This window comes from Prionailurus bengalensis, chromosome E4 (genome assembly GCF_016509475.1).
Source record: "Prionailurus bengalensis isolate Pbe53 chromosome E4, Fcat_Pben_1.1_paternal_pri, whole genome shotgun sequence".
Taxonomy (NCBI): domain Eukaryota; kingdom Metazoa; phylum Chordata; class Mammalia; order Carnivora; family Felidae; genus Prionailurus; species Prionailurus bengalensis.
The window spans coordinates 27,460,477-27,483,771 of NC_057360.1; the positions used below are offsets into that span (position 1 = coordinate 27,460,477).

The 23,295-nt window shown below is 35.7% G+C and overlaps 1 protein-coding gene across 4 annotated transcripts in view; it reads left to right on the top strand.

Moving 5' to 3' along the window:
* ACBD6 (acyl-CoA binding domain containing 6) overlaps positions 1-23,295 on the top strand; it is a 202,505-nt gene that overhangs the window by 107,783 nt on the left and 71,427 nt on the right. The window contains exon 7 of one of the 4 annotated variants that reach the window (XM_043568328.1): positions 22,007-22,157. The exons of the other annotated variants lie outside the window; for them this stretch is intronic. Coding sequence (XP_043424263.1) covers positions 22,007-22,081 — 75 coding nt within the window. The 3' untranslated portion in view covers positions 22,082-22,157. Of the gene's footprint in view, positions 1-22,006; positions 22,158-23,295 lie in introns of those variants that run through there. 4 annotated transcript variants of the gene reach the window in all.

Here is a 23,295-nt window from a genome sequence, read left to right on the forward strand (position 1 = left end):
GTATCATATCCAAGAAATCATTGCCAAATTCAATGTTTTGAAGCTCTTTGCCTATGTTTTCTTTAAGAGTTTTTTAATTTCAGCCCATATGTTTAGGTCTTTGACCCATTTTGAGTTAGTTTTTGTATGTGGTATAAAATAGGGGTCCAGTTTCATTTTTTTGCATGTGGATAGTCCGTTTTCTCAGCACCATTTGTTGAAATGTCTTTTCCCCATTGAATAGTCTTGGAACCCTTGTCAAAAGTAATTTGATCATATCTGTAAGGTTTTGGGCTTTCTATTCTATTCTGTTGGTCTATATTTCTGTCTTTATGCCATTACCATACTTGTTTGATTTACTGTAGCTTTGTAGAAAAATTTGAAATCAGGAAGTGTGAGACCTCCAACTTTTCTTTTTAAGTGTATTTTCCTTTTTTTTTTAAGTGTATTTATTTTGAGAGAGGGTACACGTGCCCATGTGTGAGCAAGGGAGGGGCGGGAAGAGAGGTAGAATCCCAAGCAGGCTCTGTGCTAACAGTGCGTAGCCTAATAACATGAACTGAACCATGAGACCGTGACCTGAGCCAAAATCAAGAGATGGATGCTTAACTGACTGAGCCACCCAGGTACCCCTTGTTTTTCCTTTTCAAGACTGTTTGGCTATTCTGGGTTGCTTGATAGGATGATTTTTTTTTTTTTCTGCAAGAAAATGTCATTGGGATTGTCATAAGGATTACGTTGAATCTGTAGATCACTTTGGGGAGTATTGACATCTTAATGTTAAGTCTACCAATCTGTGAGATGTTTTTCCATCTATTGGTGTCTCGAATTTCTTTAGGCAGCATTTAGTGGCTTTCAGTGTATATTTCTTTCACCTCCTTGGTAAAGTTTATTCCTAAATTTCTTTTTCTTTTTTGATGCTATTGTAAATGAAACTGTTTTCTAAATTTCCTTTTTGGATTGTTCATTGTTAGTGTTCAGAAACACAATTGATTTTTGCATGTTTGTTTTGTATCCTATAATAATGCTGAATTCATTTATTAGTTCTTACAGATTTTTGTGGGATCTTTAGGGTTTTTTACATATAAGATCATGTTGTCTATGAATAGAGATCATTTTACTTCTTCTTTTACAGTTGACATTCCTTTTCTTTTTTTTTTTTTTAAGTAATCTCTACACCCAACGTGAGCTCAAACTCACAACCCCAAAATCAGGAGTCTTGCACTCTAATGACTGAGTCAGCCAGGCACCTCAGGATTCCTTTATTTTTCTTGCGTAGTTGATCTGACCAGGCCTTCTAGTACTGTGTGGTTAGAAGTGGGTATCCTTGTTTTGTTCTAGGTGTTTGCTTTTTAATTTAGTGTGTTAGATATAAAATGCTTTTCTTTATGTAACATTTGTTGCCATATATATCCATTTTGGTCCAACTCCCTAGGCCTCATGCACTCATCCTGGCTCTTTTCGTTAAATCTGAAATTTTTAGTTCTGACCACACTCTCCATTTCATCTAAATCTCTTACTTCACCTAGAAGATATCTTTAGTTTCTCTGCTAATCCACCTTCTCCCATTTCATCTTCTCCCATTCTCATGCTATTATCCTCAGCCTCATCTCCATTCCCTCTATTTCCACTGTTACAGCCACCTGGAAAAAGCCTAATTCTGATTAATCCAGTTACCTGCCTTTTGCACGTATACACCTAGTCTCTGGGCAAAGCTAGGAAGAAAAAAAAAATATACAGCCCTGATATTATCATAAATCATGGTATGCATCTTTAATTTTGCCTGAAAAGTCTTATGGTCCTTTTCATTCTCAGATTACCTCTCATTTCATAGAGAATAGAAGAAATCTTTATCACCAACTCAGATCTTAGTCAGTAGATCCAAAAACATAGAACTCTTCTTAGCTATCCTTCAGACACTTCCAAGTCACATCATCTTACACTGAACCCTACTGTGTCTCAACAACTGCCGCTACCCCTCACCATAATTGGCACCATCATCCAACCAGTTTTCTAGGAATCATCCTTGATTCTTCTCTCAATTTTCACACCCATTCAAGTCCTTTAGGTTCTACCTTCTAAGTATATCTCCAAACCTACCCACTGCTCTATTTCAACACTTCCTGTACACTAGTTCAGGCTTCTTAAATTATTTCAGCAGCTCTGAACTCTATTTCTCCTTCTAATCTTGATATCCTTCAGTATATTTTCAACTTTTACTCTGGATAGTCTTTCTAAAATGCTAATTTGCAGATATTTTCTTGTTTACTTTTGTTTTTAAGATAAAATCTAAATTTAATATACTCTGTAAAGCCCTTCATGATCTTACATCTCCACTGTTTCTCAGCATGCTGCTTGCTTATAACCCTCCCTGGTATGCCAAGCTCCACTTCTTTGAAGAACTTGATATACTGCGCGTCTCCTGGTCTTTTTATATGCTGTTTTCTTTCTTCTTCATTCTCCTTCCTAGGCCTCAGCTTACACATTACTTCCTCCAGGAAGCCTTCCTTCACTCTAACCAGTTAGAGATTCCCAATAGTTTATAGCTCCTTTTTTTAAAAAAAAAAATTTTTTTAATGTTTATTTATTTTTGAGACAGAGACAGAGACAGCACAAGCTGGGGATGGGCAGAGAGATAGAGGGAAACACAGAATCTGAAGCAGGCTCCAGGCTCTGAGCTGTCAGCACAGAGCCCAATGGGGGCTTCAACTTAGAAACAGCGAGATCATGACCTGAGCCAAAGTCAGATTCTTTTTTTTTTTTAATTTTTTAATGTTTATTTATTTATTTATTTTAATTTTTTTTAATGTTTATTTATTTTTGAGAGACAGAGAGAGACAGAGCATGAGCAGGGGAGGGGCAGAGAGACAGGGAGACACAGAATCCAAAGCAGGCTTCAGACTCTGAGCTGTCAGCACAGAGCTTGACACAGGGCTCGAACTCACAGACCGCGAGATCATGACCTGAGCTGAAGTCGGACGCTCAACTGAGCCACCCAGGCGCCCCAATGTTTATTTATTTTGAGGGAGAGAGAGTGTGCGAGCAGGGGAAGGGCAGAGAGACAGGGAAACACAGAATCCGAAGAAGGCTCCAGCAGCACAGAGCCTGATGCGGGGCTCGAACTCGACAACTGCGAGATCATGACCTGAGCTGAAGTCGAATGCTCAACCAACTGAGCCACCCAGGTGCCCTTATAACTCCCTGATCTTAAGCGCATCAAAAAGTTATGACAGTGCAATCACTTTGTATTGTAATTGGTTGATTACATGTCTGTATTCTCAACACTATCATATACAGGTACTACAATTTGGTTGTATCACTAGTGCCTCAAGTAATATCTGACATACAGTAGATGCTTAGTAATTATTGAATAAAGGAATATTGGTTTATAAAGAAAATGTTGGAAAAATAGAACATGAGTACCAGGAAGGACCTGAGCACTTGCCAGAGCTTTTTGGGTATCCTTGTTTTTTTAGCAGAAGAAATACCTCTTTCCCCATTAGATATGTGTATATTGTTCTTGGACCAGTTCCCTAGCTTTGAGTTATAGGTCAAATCATAGCTTATGCCATAATCTTGCCTTGAAATATATATATTTCATTGATTTTTTTTCTTTTAGTTGGTAGTATGTATTAAAAAAAATACCTGGGGCACCTGGGTTGCTCTGTTGGTTGAGCATCTGACTCTTGATTTGGGCTCAGGTCTTGATCTCATGGTTCATGGGATTGAGCCCCGTGTCAGGCTCCGTGCTGCCAGTGCAGATCCTGCTTGGGATTCTCTCTCTCTCTCCCTCTCTCTCTGCCCTTCCCCACTCACTCATGCTCTTTTTCTCTCTCTCTCTCTCTCCATCTCTCGCTCTCAAAATAAATAAACTTTATTTTTAAGTAGTACACTTTTTTAAAAAAAGTCAAAAAATGCAAAAGACTAATTTTTTTTAATTTTATTTATTTTTGAGGTGAGAGAACACAGACGAGCAGCTATATATATATAAAAGCATGTACAGCAGCAATGTGATACAAGCTACACACGCTATTCTGTAACTTGCTTTCTTTATCTTGGAGATTGTTCTATATCGGTATATAGATAATGTTGCCTTATTCTTTTTTTTTTTCTTTAAATGTTTATTTATTGGGGTGCCTGGGTGGCTCAGTTGGTTAATAAGCATTGGGCTTTGGCTCAGGTTACCATCTCAGAGTTCATGAGTTCAAGCCCCACATCGGGTGAGCTTGAGCCCTGCTTTGGGTGAGCCCTGCTTTGGATGATCCCTGCTTCTCTCTCCCTGTCTCTGCCCCTTGCTCACTTGTACCCTCTCTCTCTCTCAAAATAAAATTAAGATAAGATAAGATAAGTATATTTATGTTGAGAGAGAGCATGAGTGGGGGAGAGGGAGAGAAAGAATCCCAGGCAGGCTCCACGCTGCTAGTATGGTGCCCAACGCAGGGCTCCAATGCACGAAACATGAGATCAAGAGTCACACACTTAACTGACTGAGCCACCCAGGCATCCCATGCCTTATTCCTTTTAACGGGTGCATAATATTCCTTTATAGAGATGTATCATAATTTAGCTGGTACCATATAAATGGGCCAATGAATTAATTAATGGATTAATATCCTTTAACCAAGAACCACTTGTATTTCATTTTCTGTGAAACATCTGTTCATATTTTTTGCTCAGTTTCCCACTGGATTGATGTTTTCTTCTTAATTTATAGGAACTTTTTATGTGTTAAGGAAAATGAGCACTTTGTGATATAAATATTAAAAATATCCCCATGTTTCCTTCTCGTACCTTCATCATTTCATGGTTTCCTTGATACATCTAGCATTAATTTGTCACATGTATGTAATACACATTTTATTTTTGTCCAGATGGTATCAACTTTATTTTTGTGTAGATGATTAACCTTGTTCAGTAATGTTTGTTGAATAATCTTTCCTCTACTGATTTGAAGTACCTTTTTTCTTTTTTCATATTCTCACTTCCTCTGTGTATTCCTGGGCTGTTTCCGATTTCCATTGCTCTGTTTTTTGTTTACATACTTGTGTTATGATGTTTTAATGGTTATAGCTTCAAAATATGTTTTAATATCTGGTAGGATAAATTTCTTCACTACTTACTGAGAATTTTTCCCGTGATTTTTACTTATTTTTCTTTATGAACATTTAAATCTTTTCATTTGATAATAAATTATATTCAATAAATAAATAAATCATCTTTTCATCTTTTGCTTCCCTTATCCACTACCATTAAGTTAAGTAAGTTAAAAAACAAAAGCAATAAAGTATTGGTGTGCTCATGTCTTTTACTTGGTTTGTATTGTTAGGGGGTGTTTGGAAGGGAAATGTTCCCAAGTTAGGAATAGCCTGAGGTTTTCATCTGTTTGTCTTGTATTATGTTTGGTTAATATAAGACAATTCAAAAACTGCTTTATGTGGCTTTATGGAATACTCTTTACAGAACACCAGCTTTAATGCAGAGTAAAAGTCCACATAGGTTTTTTGGATGAGTCAGTTAGGACTATGTGCAACCAATGTTTTCCTTGACGTCTTTGTATTCACATGACTACTTTATATTGCCCCTAGCCTCGATTTTCCTCTGTTATTGACAATCCTGATTCCCACAATCTAGCTTCAGTTAAGGGAATGCTTTTGGCTTTGTTAGTTTGGATTACTTAGATGCTTCCAAGTCACAGGGCTTTTGGAGATTAGCTCTCAGAATAGCTTTCCCTTTGTGATTTCTTCTTTGGTTTCGTTATTGAAAACTCTTTTCAAATATAGACAATACAAACATAATAAATGGAAGGAAAGGTTCATCTCCCTCATGATTCAATCTTTCTTAAACAACATTATTATTGACTGGCCTATTGGTTGCCAAAAAGGAAAATCAATTTTATTAGAAGTATTTGCTTGGCCACAGATCTTGGTACTAACCCAACAGAGACAGGCTGATGTTATCAACTATCTGAAGACTAATTTTTACCATTAGCCTGAAACGGAGTAGTAATTAGACATATGTCAAAGTCTACTCTGTGTTTTTCTGTCATTTTTACTCGTCAGTATATCTCATATATACTTTTATTGCACTGCAGTTTCTACATTCTGTGACTGATGGAATTGGAACTTTTAATTTTATTTTATTTTCAAAGAAAGATCCTTTATAGATTTCATTTGTTACCTGGCAGTATTATGGACACAGTTTTGTCTCTTCCACTGCTTGGTATTGATTTTTTAGTTCAACTCTGGAAGTTAGGTTCTTAACCACATTTGAGATTAGGATATGGGTTAAACACACACGCATATACCCCACAGACCTCTTGAATAATTTTGGTCTTTCAAGCCCTGGAGAAAGATTAAACCTATTCCCAAAGCACACTGGAAGTATTTGAATGCTGAAGATTTATTACCAGGTTTTCTCAGATTTATTGTAAAGTAATATTAAGGAATTCAGTAGGTTGGGGGAGAAGTGGGAGCATCTGTGGTGTTAGGTGTTTACACTGTGTACTGGGTATTAATGCAGTTCAGGAGGAAAGCGTTTGTTTGAGTGCTATGTTGAAGACTTGGCAGTTTATAAATGACCTAAACTTAACGCTTTACATGATGGCATAGAGCACCATGCCCTCTCTGTGAGTGCCTTGGTGACTGTGTGTTGTAAAAGATTTCAGAAAAATGAGATGTTAAATAAACTTATTGTGGTGATCATTTCACAGTATATACAAATATTGAATCATTATGTTGTATATCTGAGACTAATATAATGTTACATGTCAATTATACCTCAGTTTTAAAAAAGAATACTTGTGGAAGAAAAGAATAAATGAATGTATCTGAAAAAAAGGAATTCTATATCCGTATATAGTTTTATGAAATAAATAGAAAATGCACTTTTTTTAAAAAAGCAGAGGAATAATTGCAAGTCTAGATTTCACCAGGGTGTTGTGGAGCTTAAAGTAGTGACAGTGGCCTCTGTACCTCAAGCTGTCCTGCAGCACCTGGGCAAGTGTACCCCTCTTCCCCAAGTCCACCAAGCATATTGCTTCCAGCAGAGACTTCTCCAGACTGTTGTTTATTATGTCACTGGCTTGATCAGAACTCTGATAATTGCACTACCCATAGGATAAATTCCAAACTCTCTGGAGTTGAATTCACGTTTCTCCAATATCTGAAAAAAGACAAAAATAAATAAGTAAATAAATAAATAAATAGCCATGAGAAAATTATAAAGCAGTAAATAAAACTATAATCCTATTATATGTGTGTGTTCGGGGAGGTATAAGATATGAAACAGTTTTGTAGTGCATACTATGTATCAAACATCTTATATGTATTATCTCTTTTAGTCATCACATCAGTCCTATAATGTAGGTATATTGTTATCTGCATTTTACTGGTGAAGAAACAGGAGGTTGGGAAGTCCTAGAAGTAATAAGTGAAAAAGTTTAGATTTGAACATGTCATTCTGATTCCAAAGCTTAAGCTCTTAACCTCTCCACTGTAAAATTTGAGTACATTTTTATTCTCATCTTTATTTTCTCTACTTACATGTATGTAACATATTTTAAAGATATTTGGTACACGGGTGCCTGCCTGGCTCAGTGGTAGAGCATGTGACTCTTGATTTCAGAGTCATGAGTTTGAGCCCCATGTTAGGTGTAGAGAGTACTTTAAAAAAATGTTTTTTAAGAAGGTATTTGGTACAATATTGTACATAGAGTAGTTTTTCTGCAGTATTTAAGAGAATGGAGATACTAAATACATTTAGTGAGATACATATAGTATTAAAATCTTAAGGACACAAGTGAATACCACACCTGTACACACACACACACACACACACACACACACACCTGTGCAACTACCACATTGCACAGAACATTGCCAAAACCCCAGTAGGTTTGTTTCCTTAAGCAACTAATGTCAGTATCAATCCTCCCACCCCCACTCTGAGGGAACTATTATTCTGACTTCAATTGCCATCAATTAGTTCTCCTTCTTCTGGAAATTCAAATATTTACAACATATATTTTCTTTTGGATCAGTTTTATTATACTCAATATAACATTTGCAAGAGTCATTCATGTTGTTACATATATCATTTGTTCCTTTATTTTTATAGCTGTGTAATGTTTTATTGTGTGCATGCATATACCACAATTTATCTGTTTTCCTCTTGATGGACATTCAGGGTTTTTTTCTTCAGTTTTAATGAATATTGGCTATTATGAAAAAAGTGGCTATAAACACTTCACGTGGGCATATACATATATCTTCACTTCTCTTGGATATATACTTAGGAGAAGAAGTGCTGGAGCATATGGTAACTCTGTGTTTAACCTTTTGAGGACTGCTTATGGTTTTTCAAAGCGACTGCTCATTTTACATTCCCACTAGCAGTGTACGAGAGTTCCAGTTTTTTTACATCCTTGTCAACACTTGTTATTATGTCTTTTATTTTGATAGCCACTTTAGTGTATCTCATTGTGGGTTTGATTTTCATTGTCCTGATTGTTACTGATGTTGAGGATTTTTTTCCTGTGCTTATTGGCCACTTCTGTATGTTCTTTGGGGGAAATGTCTATTCAGATCCTGTGCCCACTTTTTTTTTTTAACTGGGTGAAAAAAGCCATGGAAAGCTCAGTAAGTTTTTTTATAGGCAAAATCTGTTAAGGGAATGGACTCAAGGCCAGCCCTGTTGAGGCGGATCATCATTTGTGTCTCGTGTTGCCATCCTCTCCTCTCTCAAGGTATTTATCTGGGTGAAAGCAGCTTTGAAAGGACCAACAGTGGTGACTCAAAGGGAAAATATGTCAAAACAGAGTCTGAAGGGTGTGAGTGCAAGGAAGGAAGTTGGGGACTTTGCTTAGGCGATGATATTAGTAGTGGGATAAATGAGGTGACTGCCTGAATCGGACCTTTTATTTTGTTTGGCAGTTTTCTTTTAATCTCCCTAGCCATCATTAATTAAGAGGAACCCCCAAAGAAAAGGGACCAGGGTAGTTTTGTGGATTCACCTAATTCCGTAGGGGCTCTCTATACCTCAGCCAACTAGAACAGATTGATATTAACAGTGTCTTTCCCCATTTTAAAAATTTGGTTGTCTCTTTACTGTTGAGTTGTGAGACCTATTATGTATTCTGAATATAAGCCCCTTATCATTTATATGATTTGCAAATATGTTCTTCCATTGAGGGGGCTGTCTTTTTACTGGCCTAGTAGTATTCTTTGAAGCACAAAAAGTTTTAATTTTAATGAAGCCCAGTATATCTAGTTTTTATTTTGCTTGTGTTTTTTATGTCATTTCTAAGAAACTGTTGTTTAATCAGAGACCATAGTGATTGAGCCTTTTTCTTCTAAGAGTTTTATAATGTTATCTCTTACATTTAGGTTTTTGATTAATTTTGAATTGTGTACGATGTGAGGTAGAAGTTCAACCTTATTCTTTTACATGTGGATATCTAGTTGTTTCAGTCTTTCCGTTGAAAAGACTATTCCTCCTCCCCATTGAATTGTTGTAGGACCCTTATCAAAAATCACTTGACCATAAATTTGAGGGTTGATTTCTAGATTCTTCTTTCTTTTCCATCGATTGATATGTCTACCCTTATGACAGTACCACACTATCTCTCACTTCTTTTGTTAAATTTATTCCTTTACTGAGATTTTCTGTTTTTGTCATTTATTGCAAGAATGCTGATAACTGCTCATTAAAATATTTTATGACAACTATTTTCAAATCTTTGTCAGATAATTCTAGTATCTGAGTCACCTTGGTGTTTGGTGTGTGTGGATTGCCTTTGTGTATTCAAATTGTGATTTTCTTAGTTTTCTTTACTGTGGCTTTGTAGTATATTTTGAAACAGAAGTGGGAGATCTCCAACTTTGTTCTTTTTTTCAAGATTGTTATTGCTATTCTGGGTCCCTTGAATTTCCATATAAATTTTAGAATCAGCTTATTAATTTCTGCAAAACAAAATGCAGCTAAGATTTTTATAGTGATTGCATTAAATCTGTAGATCAGTTTGGGGAGTAGTGACATCTTAAAATATTAAGTCTTGTTATCCATAAAATATCTTTTCATTTATTTAGGGCTTGTTTAATTTCTTTCAGTGGTATTTTGTAGTTTTCAGTGTACAAGTCTTATATTTCTTTTGTTAAATTTATTCCTAAGCAAAGGAATAGAAGACATAAAAAAGAACTAAACAAAAATTATAGAACCAAAGATATAATAACTGAAATAAAAATTCACTGGTCTCACCACCATAATGGAGGTGATAAAGAAAAGGATCAGTGAAGTTGAAGTCAGATAGGTAGAAAGTATCTAATTTGAAAAACTGAGAGAAGGTAGATGGGAAAGAAATCATCAGCAGGGCTTCCAGGACCTGTGTGACAATTATAGAAGACTTAGCTTTTTTTGTCATTTGAATTCCAAAAGGAGAAGAAAACAGTGTGAAGCTGAAAAATATTGAAAGAAATCATGCTGAAAACTTCCCAAGTTGATGAATAGCATTGTAGATTCAAGAAGCTGAGCAAACCCAAAACAGATGAATCTGAAAAATTCTTTGCCAGAATACATCAAAATCAAACTTCCAAAAACTAAAGAGAAGAAAACATTGAAAGCAGCTAGTGGGAAAGAATGCATTATGTTTATGGGGAAACAATGATTGAAATGGTTTTTCATGGAGGTCAGAAGGAAGTGGCACCACATTTTTCAGGTGCTGAAAGAAAAGCTGTCAACTTGTAATTCTATAGCCAGTGAAAATATCTTTCAAGAATAAGGTGAAATAAAGACATTCTCAAATGAAGAAAAATACAGAGTATTTGTCACCCACCAATCTACTCTAAAAGAATGGCTAAATGGAAGTTCTTTATTTTTAAAACAGTTTGTTAATGTTTATTTACTTTAGAGAGAGAGAGACAGAGTGCGAGAGGGGAGGGGCAAAGAGCAAGAGAGACACAGAATCCGAAGCAGGCTCCAGGCTCTGAGCTGTCAGCACAGAGCCCAATGTGGGGCTCGAACTCATAAACTGTGAGATCATGACCTGAGCCAAAGCCAGCCGCTCAACCGACTGAGCCACCCAGGCTCCCCTAAATGGAACTTCTTTAAATAGAAAGGAAATTATAATAGAAGGGAACTTGGAACATAAAGAAGAAAGAGGAACAACAATGGAATGGGTGAAAATAGAGATAAACATAATATACTGTCCTTTACTCTGGACTTTTAAAAATTATGTTTGATCACTGAATCAAAAATTTTAACATCATCTGATGTTATATAAATATTCTACTGATCCACAGGAAATATTTAAGACAATACATTATAAGGGGGTGGGGGCTCCAAAATTAAAGAACATAGATCCTTACAATGACAAAAAAATAGTTGAACACATTGACAAGGTCATGTGAAAACACAGGAGCTTACTCCCTGTGTTTTCTTTCAGTTTTGTAAAGGTTTCAGGCATTAATCCATTTTGAGTTGATTTTTGTGTATGGTGTAAGATAGAGGTCCAGTTTTATTCTTTTGCATGTGGCTGTTTAGTTTTCCTAATACCACTTATTGAAGACACTATCTTTTCCCATTGTATATTCTTGCCCCCTTTGCCTCCGATCAATTGACCATATATGTGGCTTTTTTCTGGCTTCTCTGTTTTGTGCTGTTGGTCTATGTGTCTGTTTTTATGCCAGTACTATTCTGTTTTGTAATGAAGTTTGAAATCAGAGTGTGCGATGCCTCTCCAGTTTTGTTCTTCTTTCTTAAGATTGCTTTGGCTATTTGGGATTTTTCATGGATCTATACAAATTTTAGGGTTGGCTCTTCTATTTCTGTGAAGTATTCTATTAGAATTCTGGTAGGAGTTGCATTGTGTCTGTTGATTGTTTTGGGAAGTATGAACATTTTAATAAGAAAGCACAGGATATCTTTCCATTTATATGTGTCTTTTTCAGTTTCTTTTACCAGTGTTACAATTTTCAGTATACAGATCTTTTTCATCTTCTTGGTTAAATGTCTTCCTAATTATTTTATTCTTTTTGATGCAATTTAAATGGGATCAATGTTTTAGAAGTATTTGAAACAACTGTTGACATAATGTACCACAAAGCAGATATCAACGAAAATATTTTATATCAGCATATTCTCTGAGTGTGGATCAATTAAATTAGAAATCAACAAAGGTGACTTAAAACATATATATACTGGGTTACCTGGGTGGCTCAGTCAGTTAAGCGTCAGACTCAGGTCATGATCTCACTGTTCATGAGTTCTAGCCCTGCGTTGGGCTCTGTGCTGACAGCTCGGAGCCTAGAGCCTGGTTTGGGTTCTGTGTGTGTGTCTCTCTCTCTGTTCCTCCCCGACACTCACTCTCTCTCTCTCTCTCTCTCTCTCTCAAAAATAAATAAACATTTAAAAAAATGGAAGAAAATAGTTGAACAAGCTTAAAATCAAATGACTTTTCTTGAGCCTATCAGATAATTAAGTTCTCAGAGTAAACTGCCACCCTGACACCTGAAGAAACTGGCAAACACAGATAATCACAGCTGAGATCACCTGGAACCAAAGCCACTGGAGCCATAAACTCGTAGGAACACAAGTGGTAATTGATCAATAGCTGGAGGCTCAGTGTGGAGTAGCTTGAGAGGAAGTAACTCCAGGGGCCTAGTCTTAGGTGTGCCCCACACTATATCATGAGTTTTACTTATAGGAACCTACTTCTATCCTCAGGTTCTCACAGTGAAGATCTGAGGAAAAATCTCTCTTGTTTCTGTCAGGACAGAGGGGAAATAACAATGTTGAAACATACTAAGAGCATTTTTCATAACAAAGGCCCACCTTCCAAGGGAAAGTCTACCAGAGCAGTTATCCTACTCCAGCTCCCTTTAATTTTCCTAAGAGGAGGTGGGGTTGGGGGGTGGGTACTAAGAAACACCTGTAAAGATCCAGGCACACTAAAAGACTGAGATTTAATCATAAGGTTACAGAATGATTCTCTGCTCCCTATACCTTACCACCACAGCCATGTGGCTCTCATTACAGTAAGAGCAGATTGTAGCTGAAAGAGCTCCAAGACATTGACTCTTTTTAAGTAGGAGCTCTTAGGGAAACCCAAAGACAACAGGGGAGACAAAAACAGGAAACTGAAGCCTCAGGTTTCTATAGCTACGGTAAACATTGAACACAGCCCATCTATTAGCCAGATTAATATAAAACATCACACTAAATTTCTGTTTACCATAGTTTCTATTATTGGATACCTCACATCTGGCTCTCAATAAAAACTTACAGGGTATGGTGAACAGTTAGAAAAATCATAGTCTGACAAAGCAAGTATCAGAACCAGACTCATGACACAGATTTTGGGATTATCAGATAGGGAATTTGTATGATTAAGTAATATGTTAAGTAATCCAATGGAAACAGTAGACTATATATGAGAATGATGGATCATATAAGCAGAAAGACGGAAACGTTAAGAAAGAATGAAAAGGAGGGGCGCCTGGGTGGCGCAGTCGGTTAAGAGTCCGACTTCAGCCAGGTCACGATCTCGCGGTCCGGGAGTTCGAGCCCCGCGTCAGGCTCTGGGCTGATGGCTCGGAGCCTGGAGCCTGTTTCCAATTCTGTGTCTCCCTCTCTCTCTGCCCCTCCCCCGTTCATGCTCTGTCTCTCTCTGTCCCGAAAATAAATAAACGTTGAAAAAAAAATTAAAAAAAAAAAAAAAAAGAAAGAAAGAATGAAAAGGAAATGCTCAAAATCAAAAACACTGTAACAGAAATGAAGAATACATTTGGTAGTTTCTTCAGTAGAGTACACAAGTGAGAGAAGAGTCAGTGAACTTGAAAGATATGTCAGTATGAACTCTAAAACTGAAATGCAAAGAGAAAAAAACAGAAAGATAAAAAGAACAGAAATTTTGAGAACTCTTGGACAATTTCAAAAAGTGTAACATACATGTAATTAAAATATCAGAAGGGGAAGAAAGAATGGAGCAGAAGAAATATTTGAATAGCTGATAGTTTTCCAAAATTAATGATAGACACCCAGTCACAGATCCAGGAGCTCAGCAAACACTAAGCAGGATAAATATCATTTTATAAAGGGAGGAAGTAGAGGGAGCTAAATGGAGGTAAGAGTTCTACAGTTTCATCAGAGTGGTAAATTATCAATACCAGTAAACAGTAAACACACACACACACACACACACACACACACACACACACACACACAGAGTGATACCTAGATCAACCATTAAAAAAAATGTACAGACACATATAATTATAAGCACTATAGATGAATTAATGTTTAGGTGAATTCACCAATGAGGCCATCTGAACCTAGAAGCTTTAAATTATAAGTTCAGTTTCTTTAAATGATAGAAGATTATTCATATTTTCTATTTTTTCTTTGATCAGTTTTTTTTTTTTTAATTTATTTTTGGGACAGAGAGAGACAGAGCATGAACGGGGGAGGGGCAGAGAGAGCGGGAGACACAGAATCAGAAACAGGCTCCAGGCCCTGAGCCATCAGCCCAGAGCCTGATGCGGGGCTCGAACTCACGGACCGCGAGGTCGTGACCTGGCTGAAGTCGGATGCTTAACCGACTGCATCACCCAGGCGCCCCTGATCAGTTTTAATAAGTTGGGTTTTTCAAAGAATTTGCCCGTTTCATCTTAAGTTATAAAAAATTGATCTAAAGTTCTTCATAATACCATCTTGCACTTTAGTGTCTCCCGTGTGTCTAGTGCTGTATTTTTTTGTCTGATATTTCTAATATATTTTTTACTGATTATTTTTTTAAGCATTTGTCAACTTTAGTAATCTTTTCAAAGAACAAGCTTTTAGCTTTGTTAATTGTCCCAATCCTACATTTTGTGTCTGTGTCATTGATTTTTGTTCTTTGTTCTTTCCTCCTCCTTTTTTTTTGGATTTAATTTGCTGTGGTGTTTTTTTCTAACCTCTTGAAATAAAAGCTTAGATATTGATTTTCAGCTATTCTTTTCTAGTAGGTGTGCTTAGAGGTGGAAATTTCTCGTTATGCACTCCTTTAAATGCATTTTACAGATATATTTTGAGATATTTTTATTATCCTCTAGTCAAGATATTTTTTTTAATTTCCAGTGTGATTTCTTTCTTTGAATTGTGGGTTATCCCGATGTATGTTGTTTAGTTGCCCAGCATTGGGGGAATTTATAGTTCCTTTTCTGTATTCATTTCTATTTTGAATCAAGTATGATGAGAGAACATACTCTGGAGTGTTTCAGTATTTTGAAATTAACACTTGCTTTTTGGCTCTTTATATGGTACATTTTGGAGAATGTTGCATGTTCACTTGAAAAGACTGTATTTTGCAGTTTGGTGTAGTCTTTCACAAATATCGTTTATGTGAGGTTGGTTAATAGTGTTAGTGAAGGGCTGTATATTCTTACTGATTTTTTGTCTACTTGTTTATCAGCTACTAAGAGAATTGTGTTGAAATCTCCAATTATGATTTTTGTAAGTGTGTTCATTTTTATATACCTTCAAACTATGTTATTAGATGCAAATTTAAAATTGTTTTACCTTCTTGTTGAATTGACCCTTTTATCATTCAGAAATGGCTATTTTCAGATCTAATATATATATATATATAATCTAATGTGTATAAATCTATATATAAAAGCTTATATATATATATATATGTATACACTTTGTTTAGTGTTTTTATAGTTACATCAGTTTTTTTTTTGGATAGTGTTTACCTTACATATTTTTTTCTATCCTTTAAATTTTACCCGTTTCTGTGTTAGTCTGCTTGGGCTGCCGTGACAAAATACCACAGACTGAGTGGCTTAAACAGCAAGCATTTTCTCACAGCTCTGGGGGCTTCAAGTCTAAGAGCAGAGGGCTGGCAAGGTTGGTTTCTGGTGAGATCTCTCTTAGTGGCTTGCAAAACCCTGCCTTCTCACTGTATCTTCACATAGCCTTTCTTCTGTGTGTTCACAGAGAAGTCTCTGGTGTCTCCTCTTCTAACAGGACAACAGTCCTGTTGGATCAAGGCCTCATTTGACCTCCTTTAACCTTAATTACCCCTTTAAAGGCCCTGCCTCCACATACAGTCACATCAGGGCTTAGGGCTTCAACTTAAGAATTTGAGGGGAACACAGTTCAATCAATCAGCAGTATGTCTTTATACCTAAAATTGTGTTTCTCATAAATAGCATGTAGGTAGGTCTTAGTTTTTTTTTTAGATCTTTGTCTTTTAATGGTGAGGTTTAATTTATATTTAATGTAATTTGTGGTGCTAATCTGCTTAATTTTGTCATCTTTCTGTTCTCTGTTTCACCTTCTGTTTCTCTGTTTTTCCTTTCCCAATTTTTTCTGTGTGAAGTATTTTTTTTATTCCATTTTGCCTTCTTTAATGGGTATTTGCCATTCCTTTTAGAATCATTCTTTTAGTGGTCGTGATAGAAATTACACCTGAAATTGCTTCACCTGAATAGTGTGAACATCTTAAAATGATATGATTCTGTTTATTTTTTTCCCCTGCTTATGTTGCTATAACTGTGATATATTTTTACCTCTCTAAGTACATACCTCACAGGATACTGTTTTGGCATTAAACACTCAATAGTCTTTATCTCTATTCACATAAATGATGCTTTTTCATTCCTTCTTTTTGATGTTTTTTCATTCCTTGTACTTTTCCTGATTTCATGTGGTATCATTTTCCTTTTGCCTGCAGAACTTCAATATTTCTTATAATATTGACTTCTAGTTATGAGTCATTTCACCTTTAGTTATCTGAGTATGTCTATTCCACTTATAGTTTTAAAAGGTAATTTTGCTTCATAGAGAATTTTAGGTCTGGCCCCTGTATTTCTTTCTCTAGAGCTGCCATTCCATTTTCTTCTAGCTCTCATATTTTCTTTTTAGAAGTTAGCTGTAAATCTTATTGTTCTTACTCTGAAGGTGATATCTTTTTGCTCAGACGTTTAAGATTTTCACAGTATGTATCATTTTCCAAGAGTGGCTAAGTTGGTGGTGGTGGTGGTGGTGTTTAACTCTGGGGTCCACTGAACCTTCTGACATAGCTCTTGATTTCACAAATTTTTTTGCTGTGATGGTGATGTCTTCAGATATTGCTTCTCCATTCTCTTCTCTCATGTGGAATTATAGTTTCTCATATGTGAGACCACTTGACATGTATTCTAAATGTCATATATTCTCTTTTATTGTTTTTGTTTATTTTTATTTGTTCATCTATGTTATGTTGCTGTTTAGTTCTCTGAATGCTTCAGTTAGGATAATTTTTGTTGACCCATCTTTGTCTTTGGTAATCTTTTCTGTTAAGACTGCATTGAGTTCTTAGTTACAATTTTTCAGTTCTAGAATGATCATTTGAATAACTTTACCTAATTCCTTTTTATGTTGAAAATTTCCATCTTTTACTCTATTTTCTTTCATGTATTTGTAATGATCATTTCAGTTTTTTTCTCTTAATTTAAATAACTGACATCTTTGAGGCAGCTGCTTTTGGCTCCTTCTTTTGTTTATAGATCACAATTTCCCACTTGTCCACATGTCTCAATTAAATTTTTTTTAATTGTGAAACAATCTCAAATTTATACAAACAATAAGTGTGTTTGAATCTTAAACCTTGAACTTTAAGAGCATTTTGCCAACATTATGCCCTATCACCTGTATAAAGATGAGGATATTCTATTATATAACCACAAATAAACTATCACAATGAGGATATTATCACTAATATATTACTGTCATCTAATCTTTATACATCACTCAGGTTTTGCCAGTTGGCCCAAGAGTTTCTTTTATAATAAAAGGGTTCAGTTTAGAATCCCACATTGCATTTGATTATCATGTTTAAAAGGGCCTAAAGGAGGAAACTAAAGATCTCTTTTAGTCTGGAATAGTTACACAGTTTCTCTTTGACCTTTATGACTTTGATATCTTTAAAGATTACAGACCAATAATTTTTTAGACTGTTTCTCAATTTGAGTTTGTCTCATGTTTTCTCCTGATTATGTTTACATTACGCATCTGTTGCAGTGATGTTGTAGAAGTGATAACTGTATTCTTATTGGGACCTATCTAATAGCTCATACTTTCAATTTGCCCCATTACTGATATTTATGTTGATCACGGAGTTAAGTGATGTCTGTCAAGATTTTCAAAGTGAAATTACTTTTGTCCCTTTGTGATTCATTACTGTTTTGTGGGAAAGATACTTGGAGATATGTAAATATCTTGTCCTCATCAAAACTTCAATTTATTCACGCTTTTATTTATATCAGTTTGGATTCATAGTTCCCTATTTTATTTTGTAATACACTGTTTTTATTATTTACATTTATGCTCGAATTATTCCATATTTGGCCAATGGGAGCCACTTCAGTCTGGCTTCTGTGTCCTTTTGACATACTCCCGTAATTCTTTGAGAATTTTCATATTTTCTTGCATAGCAAGAAGTTCCAGTTCATCTTGAACTCTTCTCTTTACCAGCCATGGAAACAGCAGAAAGCTGTGGTTCAATTTAGTAGAGAATGGTGTTTAAAAACCAGGATCTGAGTAGGTGTGCTCATTGCTGTTGGGCTATCACTCTTCCCAAATCCTCTGACATATATGTGTATACACATACACATATAAACATTAATATCTGTGTTCATTTTTCTTTGTATGTTGTGTGTGTATACCATAAGTTCACACCAGTATCTCTACTTCCAGTTCAAAACAACAAGATTCATTCAGTTTTTCTACGTGTAACTCTCTTTCTCTGACAGTGAGAAATCTGGCTCCATTATCTTATCATATTTACTATTTGATCAATCTCTCATTGCTGCTGCCACCCCCCTTCCTGCAGGGATGCCCTCATCATCCTGAACTTCTGACAGTTTGCTCAGACTACTCTCCTGGAGCATGTTGTCCTCATTCCTCTTGGTCTCTGACACTCTGAGCCAGACTGCTGTCTCATGGGAGTGCCTTCCTCAGTCATCTTAGGCTTCAGCATCCAGTACCTTGCCAACCTTTTGTAGGGCTGTCTTCTTCACTCTACATAGACTCTGACACTTTGTACCAGACCCATTTTTCTTTTCTTCTCTTTTCTTTTCTTTTCTTTTCTTTTCTTTTCTTTTCTTTTCTTTTTTCTTTTTTCTTTTGTAATGTTTATTTTTGAGAGAGACAGAGACAGAATGTGAGTGGGCAGATAGAGAGGGAGACACAGAATCCAAAGCAGGCTCCAGGCTCTGAGCTGTCAACACAGAGCCCGATGCGGGGCTCAAACTCACGAGCTATGAGATCATGACCTGAGCCGAAGTCGGATGCTCAACCTACTGAGCCACCCAGGCGCCCCAGACCATTTTCTGTCTTTTCTATCTAGACGTCTTCTTCATCCTGTGTGAGCCCTGACACCTCACATTAGGCTGCTACCACTCCAGGTGGATACCCTGTTATCCTAGTTAGACTCTGATACCTTGCTCTGTACCATGACAGCTCCCCTTTCTCTACCCTTCCATTCACATGGATACCTACTTCATTCAACCTTACCTATGGTTTTAAAGCTGAACTGTTCAAGAAAGGAAGAGGAAGAGCTATATCCCATAATTTTAAAATGGTATGTTGCACATTATGCATAAAGGAGAATAGAGACTGAAGTCAGTGTTATTTGCCCCAAGAAAGGGCACCCCTTATCATCTGTCAGATATATTGATTGAGGGGCTAATCACTTCAGGCCAGTGAAGAATTGAGCAATGTTGGGGCTAGGTTGTAACTCTAGTTATACCTCTGCTTTCTTACATACCTTGGGGGGAGGCTCTTGAGGGCTTTTGCTTGGGAGCCTAAGGGTCTCTGCCTCCTTTCTTGAAAGACTGATTAAGACTCCGTCTGATTCTTTCTGCTTTGAGCTTTGTTCTCCAGCTTCCTATCCCACACTGCTTCCAAATTTTGGTAAATGTGTTTGGGCTGACATTTGTTGTTTGAGGCAGGCCCTGTTCCTCAACCGGGACTATCTCCCTCAAATACTCCAAAACAACAGATTCCTATGTGCTCTTTTAGAAACTCTGGCTTCCCACATAGCCCCTGAACTCAGAAATTAAACCAGTGGGAAAATAGTACTTTGTGTTTGGGACTTCTGAAATTTTTCAGTTGTTGACCCAACCCCTAACAACCTCCAAAATGTTATTTTCCCCAGTGTAATCATTTTATTTGAGCCACTCTCATTCCTCAGGCTTTACACAGAATCAGCAAATACTCCCAGGTAAGAAAGCAGCAGGAAAGAGCCTATTCTCTCTCTCTCTCTCTCTTTCTCTCTCTCTCTCTCTCTCTCTCTCTCATTTTTGAGAGCTTGTTCTCTGAATAGCTCTCTGATTTAGTTCACTCAGTCCTTTTTGCTTTCATAAACACAATTTTTCAATTTTCCTGTTCTTTCATTGTTGCTAACATTAGGAAAGTTACTTTATTATATCTTCTTCCATCCTACTTGGAACCAGAAACCAGCCATGTATGTGGTTTCTGTACTTCTCTTTCATTTAATATTATAAAATGAACATTTTTCCATGCCATTCAATTTTTTTTAAGTTTTTTATTGTTTTTTTTTAAATGGTTTATCAAACTGAGGGCCTCTGTCCCTGGCAACAGTGGAGTACATGGTATATGTAAGAATATATGAGAAACCTTACGAATATGGTGCATCTTTCCAGAGTACCCATTTGTCTTGAGGATTTGGGAAATACAAATAATTTAACTTAGAAGTAGCTCTAAAAGTCATTTTCTAGGTAAACAAACATATATAATTGTGGAATAGGATATAAAATGTACACGTACTGCTTGGATAAAGCAATATTTCAAGGCAATTTCTTGTTTTTAACAAGGCTGTATAGTCACTTAAGATATTCTTCCAGTGTTTCAGTAATTTTTCTCCCAAGAGAAGGAATTTATAGTTTAGATTTATCTTACCTTCCTTTCTTTCAATATTCAAATATCTAAATACCATTAAGTATCTCGTTTGGTAATTTTAGAAGACATGTATTGATCTTTTTTTTTTTTTTGTCTGCCTTTAAAAAGTCCTCTCTAGGAAATGGACAAGGCTTACCTTCTCCCTTTTACTAATTTTTATTTTATATGTAAACACTATTCCTGGACATTCAGTATTAGAATATTTAAATTAGACTGAAAAGTTTAGATGGTTAAGCACAAATAGAGAATACTAGTAAATGACATAGGTGTGTATATTTTTTGTAAATTTATCAAAAAATACTTTTTCAAACTCTTAAATTCTTTCATACATTTATAAACCCACTTACAAATATATATATATATATTTGTATACAAATACACTGTATATATTTGTATACAAATACAAACCCACTTACAAATATATATAAATATATATATATAATATATATATAATATATAGTTCTCATACTATTAATATGATAAACCATTGTCTACATTTCAAATATTTCCACTGTAGGGGAAGGTGTAAATATGTTAAATTTTCCTGTTTTCTCTCACACATTATCCTTGTGACCCTAATTAAGAGGTCATTTGAAAAATCTGGGCTAATGTGTTAAATCACCTGTATGATTTGCTAGAGAATTGCTCTAATTCCACTTAAGAATATGCAACTTAATGAAAGTCAGGTGTGAAAACAGAAGCCCTTTGCCAAAGCACAATACATTTTGTCATTTGATCTTTTCCTGCTGAGTGGCTCATTATGAAAATAGCCTCAGCCTTCAAATTATTTCTTTAATCCTTGATTCTCTCCCACATTGTAAAGAGTCCAGTCCTCATACCAGTTTTGTTTTTCTTACTAGATTACTGGTATGTTTTGGGTGCTGAGGAAGAAATGTTTACTGGTACTTGAGCTTAGAATTTTTCCATGGGAAAATAGAAAACTCTTCTTCAAAATGAATGGCGTTTTACATGATCTGCAGAACCCAAATGAGTGTGTATGTGGTAGTGAGAGAGAAAAGGAGGAATGGAGATTAAATCCAATAGTTGTAATTTTAAAAAAATATAATTGTTTCATTTTTCATTGCAGGAGTCACTTTCATGTGTGCGTATTTCTTTCCCAGGAGACTATTTGATAAGAACACTACCGTTACTAAAGGCTTGATAAATTGCTGATTTGTAAATTTATGACATATCCTTTTGTAGACTGTACCTTCCAAATATACATGTAATTCTCAGCATTTTAAGGGCAGAGTTTGTGCTTTAATTTTGTATTGCTTTTAATATTGAAATTACTACTAGACTTAGACATTCTGATGAAATCTTTCCTTTATGTTCCCTCAAGCTAATCAAAACTCAAAATTTTAGTAATCAAAGAAGTAAAAGGGTTTTTGTTATGTCAGAAACATCAGTTGAAAATATATAGAGTTTTAGGATTCCTTTATAAAGGGAATTATAAATCCTTTCTAAATTCTATAATTCCCTTATAAATCCTTTCTAACAATCTTACAATTTCAGTATCAGATACCAAATACTATAGCCCAGAATGTAAACATTCTTATATAATATTCTTTACATTTTAGAATAAATTTTTTATGTTTATGGAGTAAATCATAAAGTTAGAACAGTATATTTAGCAAATACTGATCCCACTGATTATTGTTATCAACATGATTTAAAGTTCTCATTGGCCATTATATAATCTGTCCCAGTGGGTTATGGATTAAAAATAAATGTATTTGCACATTCTTATTCTTTGCAACTTTGGATATTGCCTTCTCAGTGACATTCTGATTTGTCTGCTTTTAATGTATTAACTAGCTGTAGAGAAAGTGCATTTAGCTAAAGACTAGTATTTTTCTTGGATGATGGAATGTTTTTTTCTTGATGCTCTGAGATTATTAAATGTTTTTGAGTTATCTTCTTGCAAATGATTGCTTTGATGAGTTACTTTCTAATGAAACCCTAAAATAGCAGCAAAGTGCTAAAATGGCAAGTACTTTGATGTTTGAATGCAAAGAACATGTTTAGAAAGCTGAAATAAAAGGGGAGACTCCAATGAATGAAAAGAAATAAAAAGTAAATGAGGTAATCAAAATCAGAGAAATTGATATTGGCAGGTTTTGAATGATGTTCCTAGATGAGCAATCTTTCAAAATACTTCTTGTACATTGCTGCTATTCTTTTATTTATTATTAAAACAATATGATCCATGAGGAGCTTGGGGTGACTCTCGGCCTAGCTAATTCTAATTAATCCAGTCGAGGAGAGCAGTAGGGTAAGTGGAGCAGTCTATCGGATTGAAATTCATAACTTAATTGAGGTCAAAGTCCCGGTCTGGGAGAACAAAAGTCTTTTGCTAGGACCAGGCAGATCAAT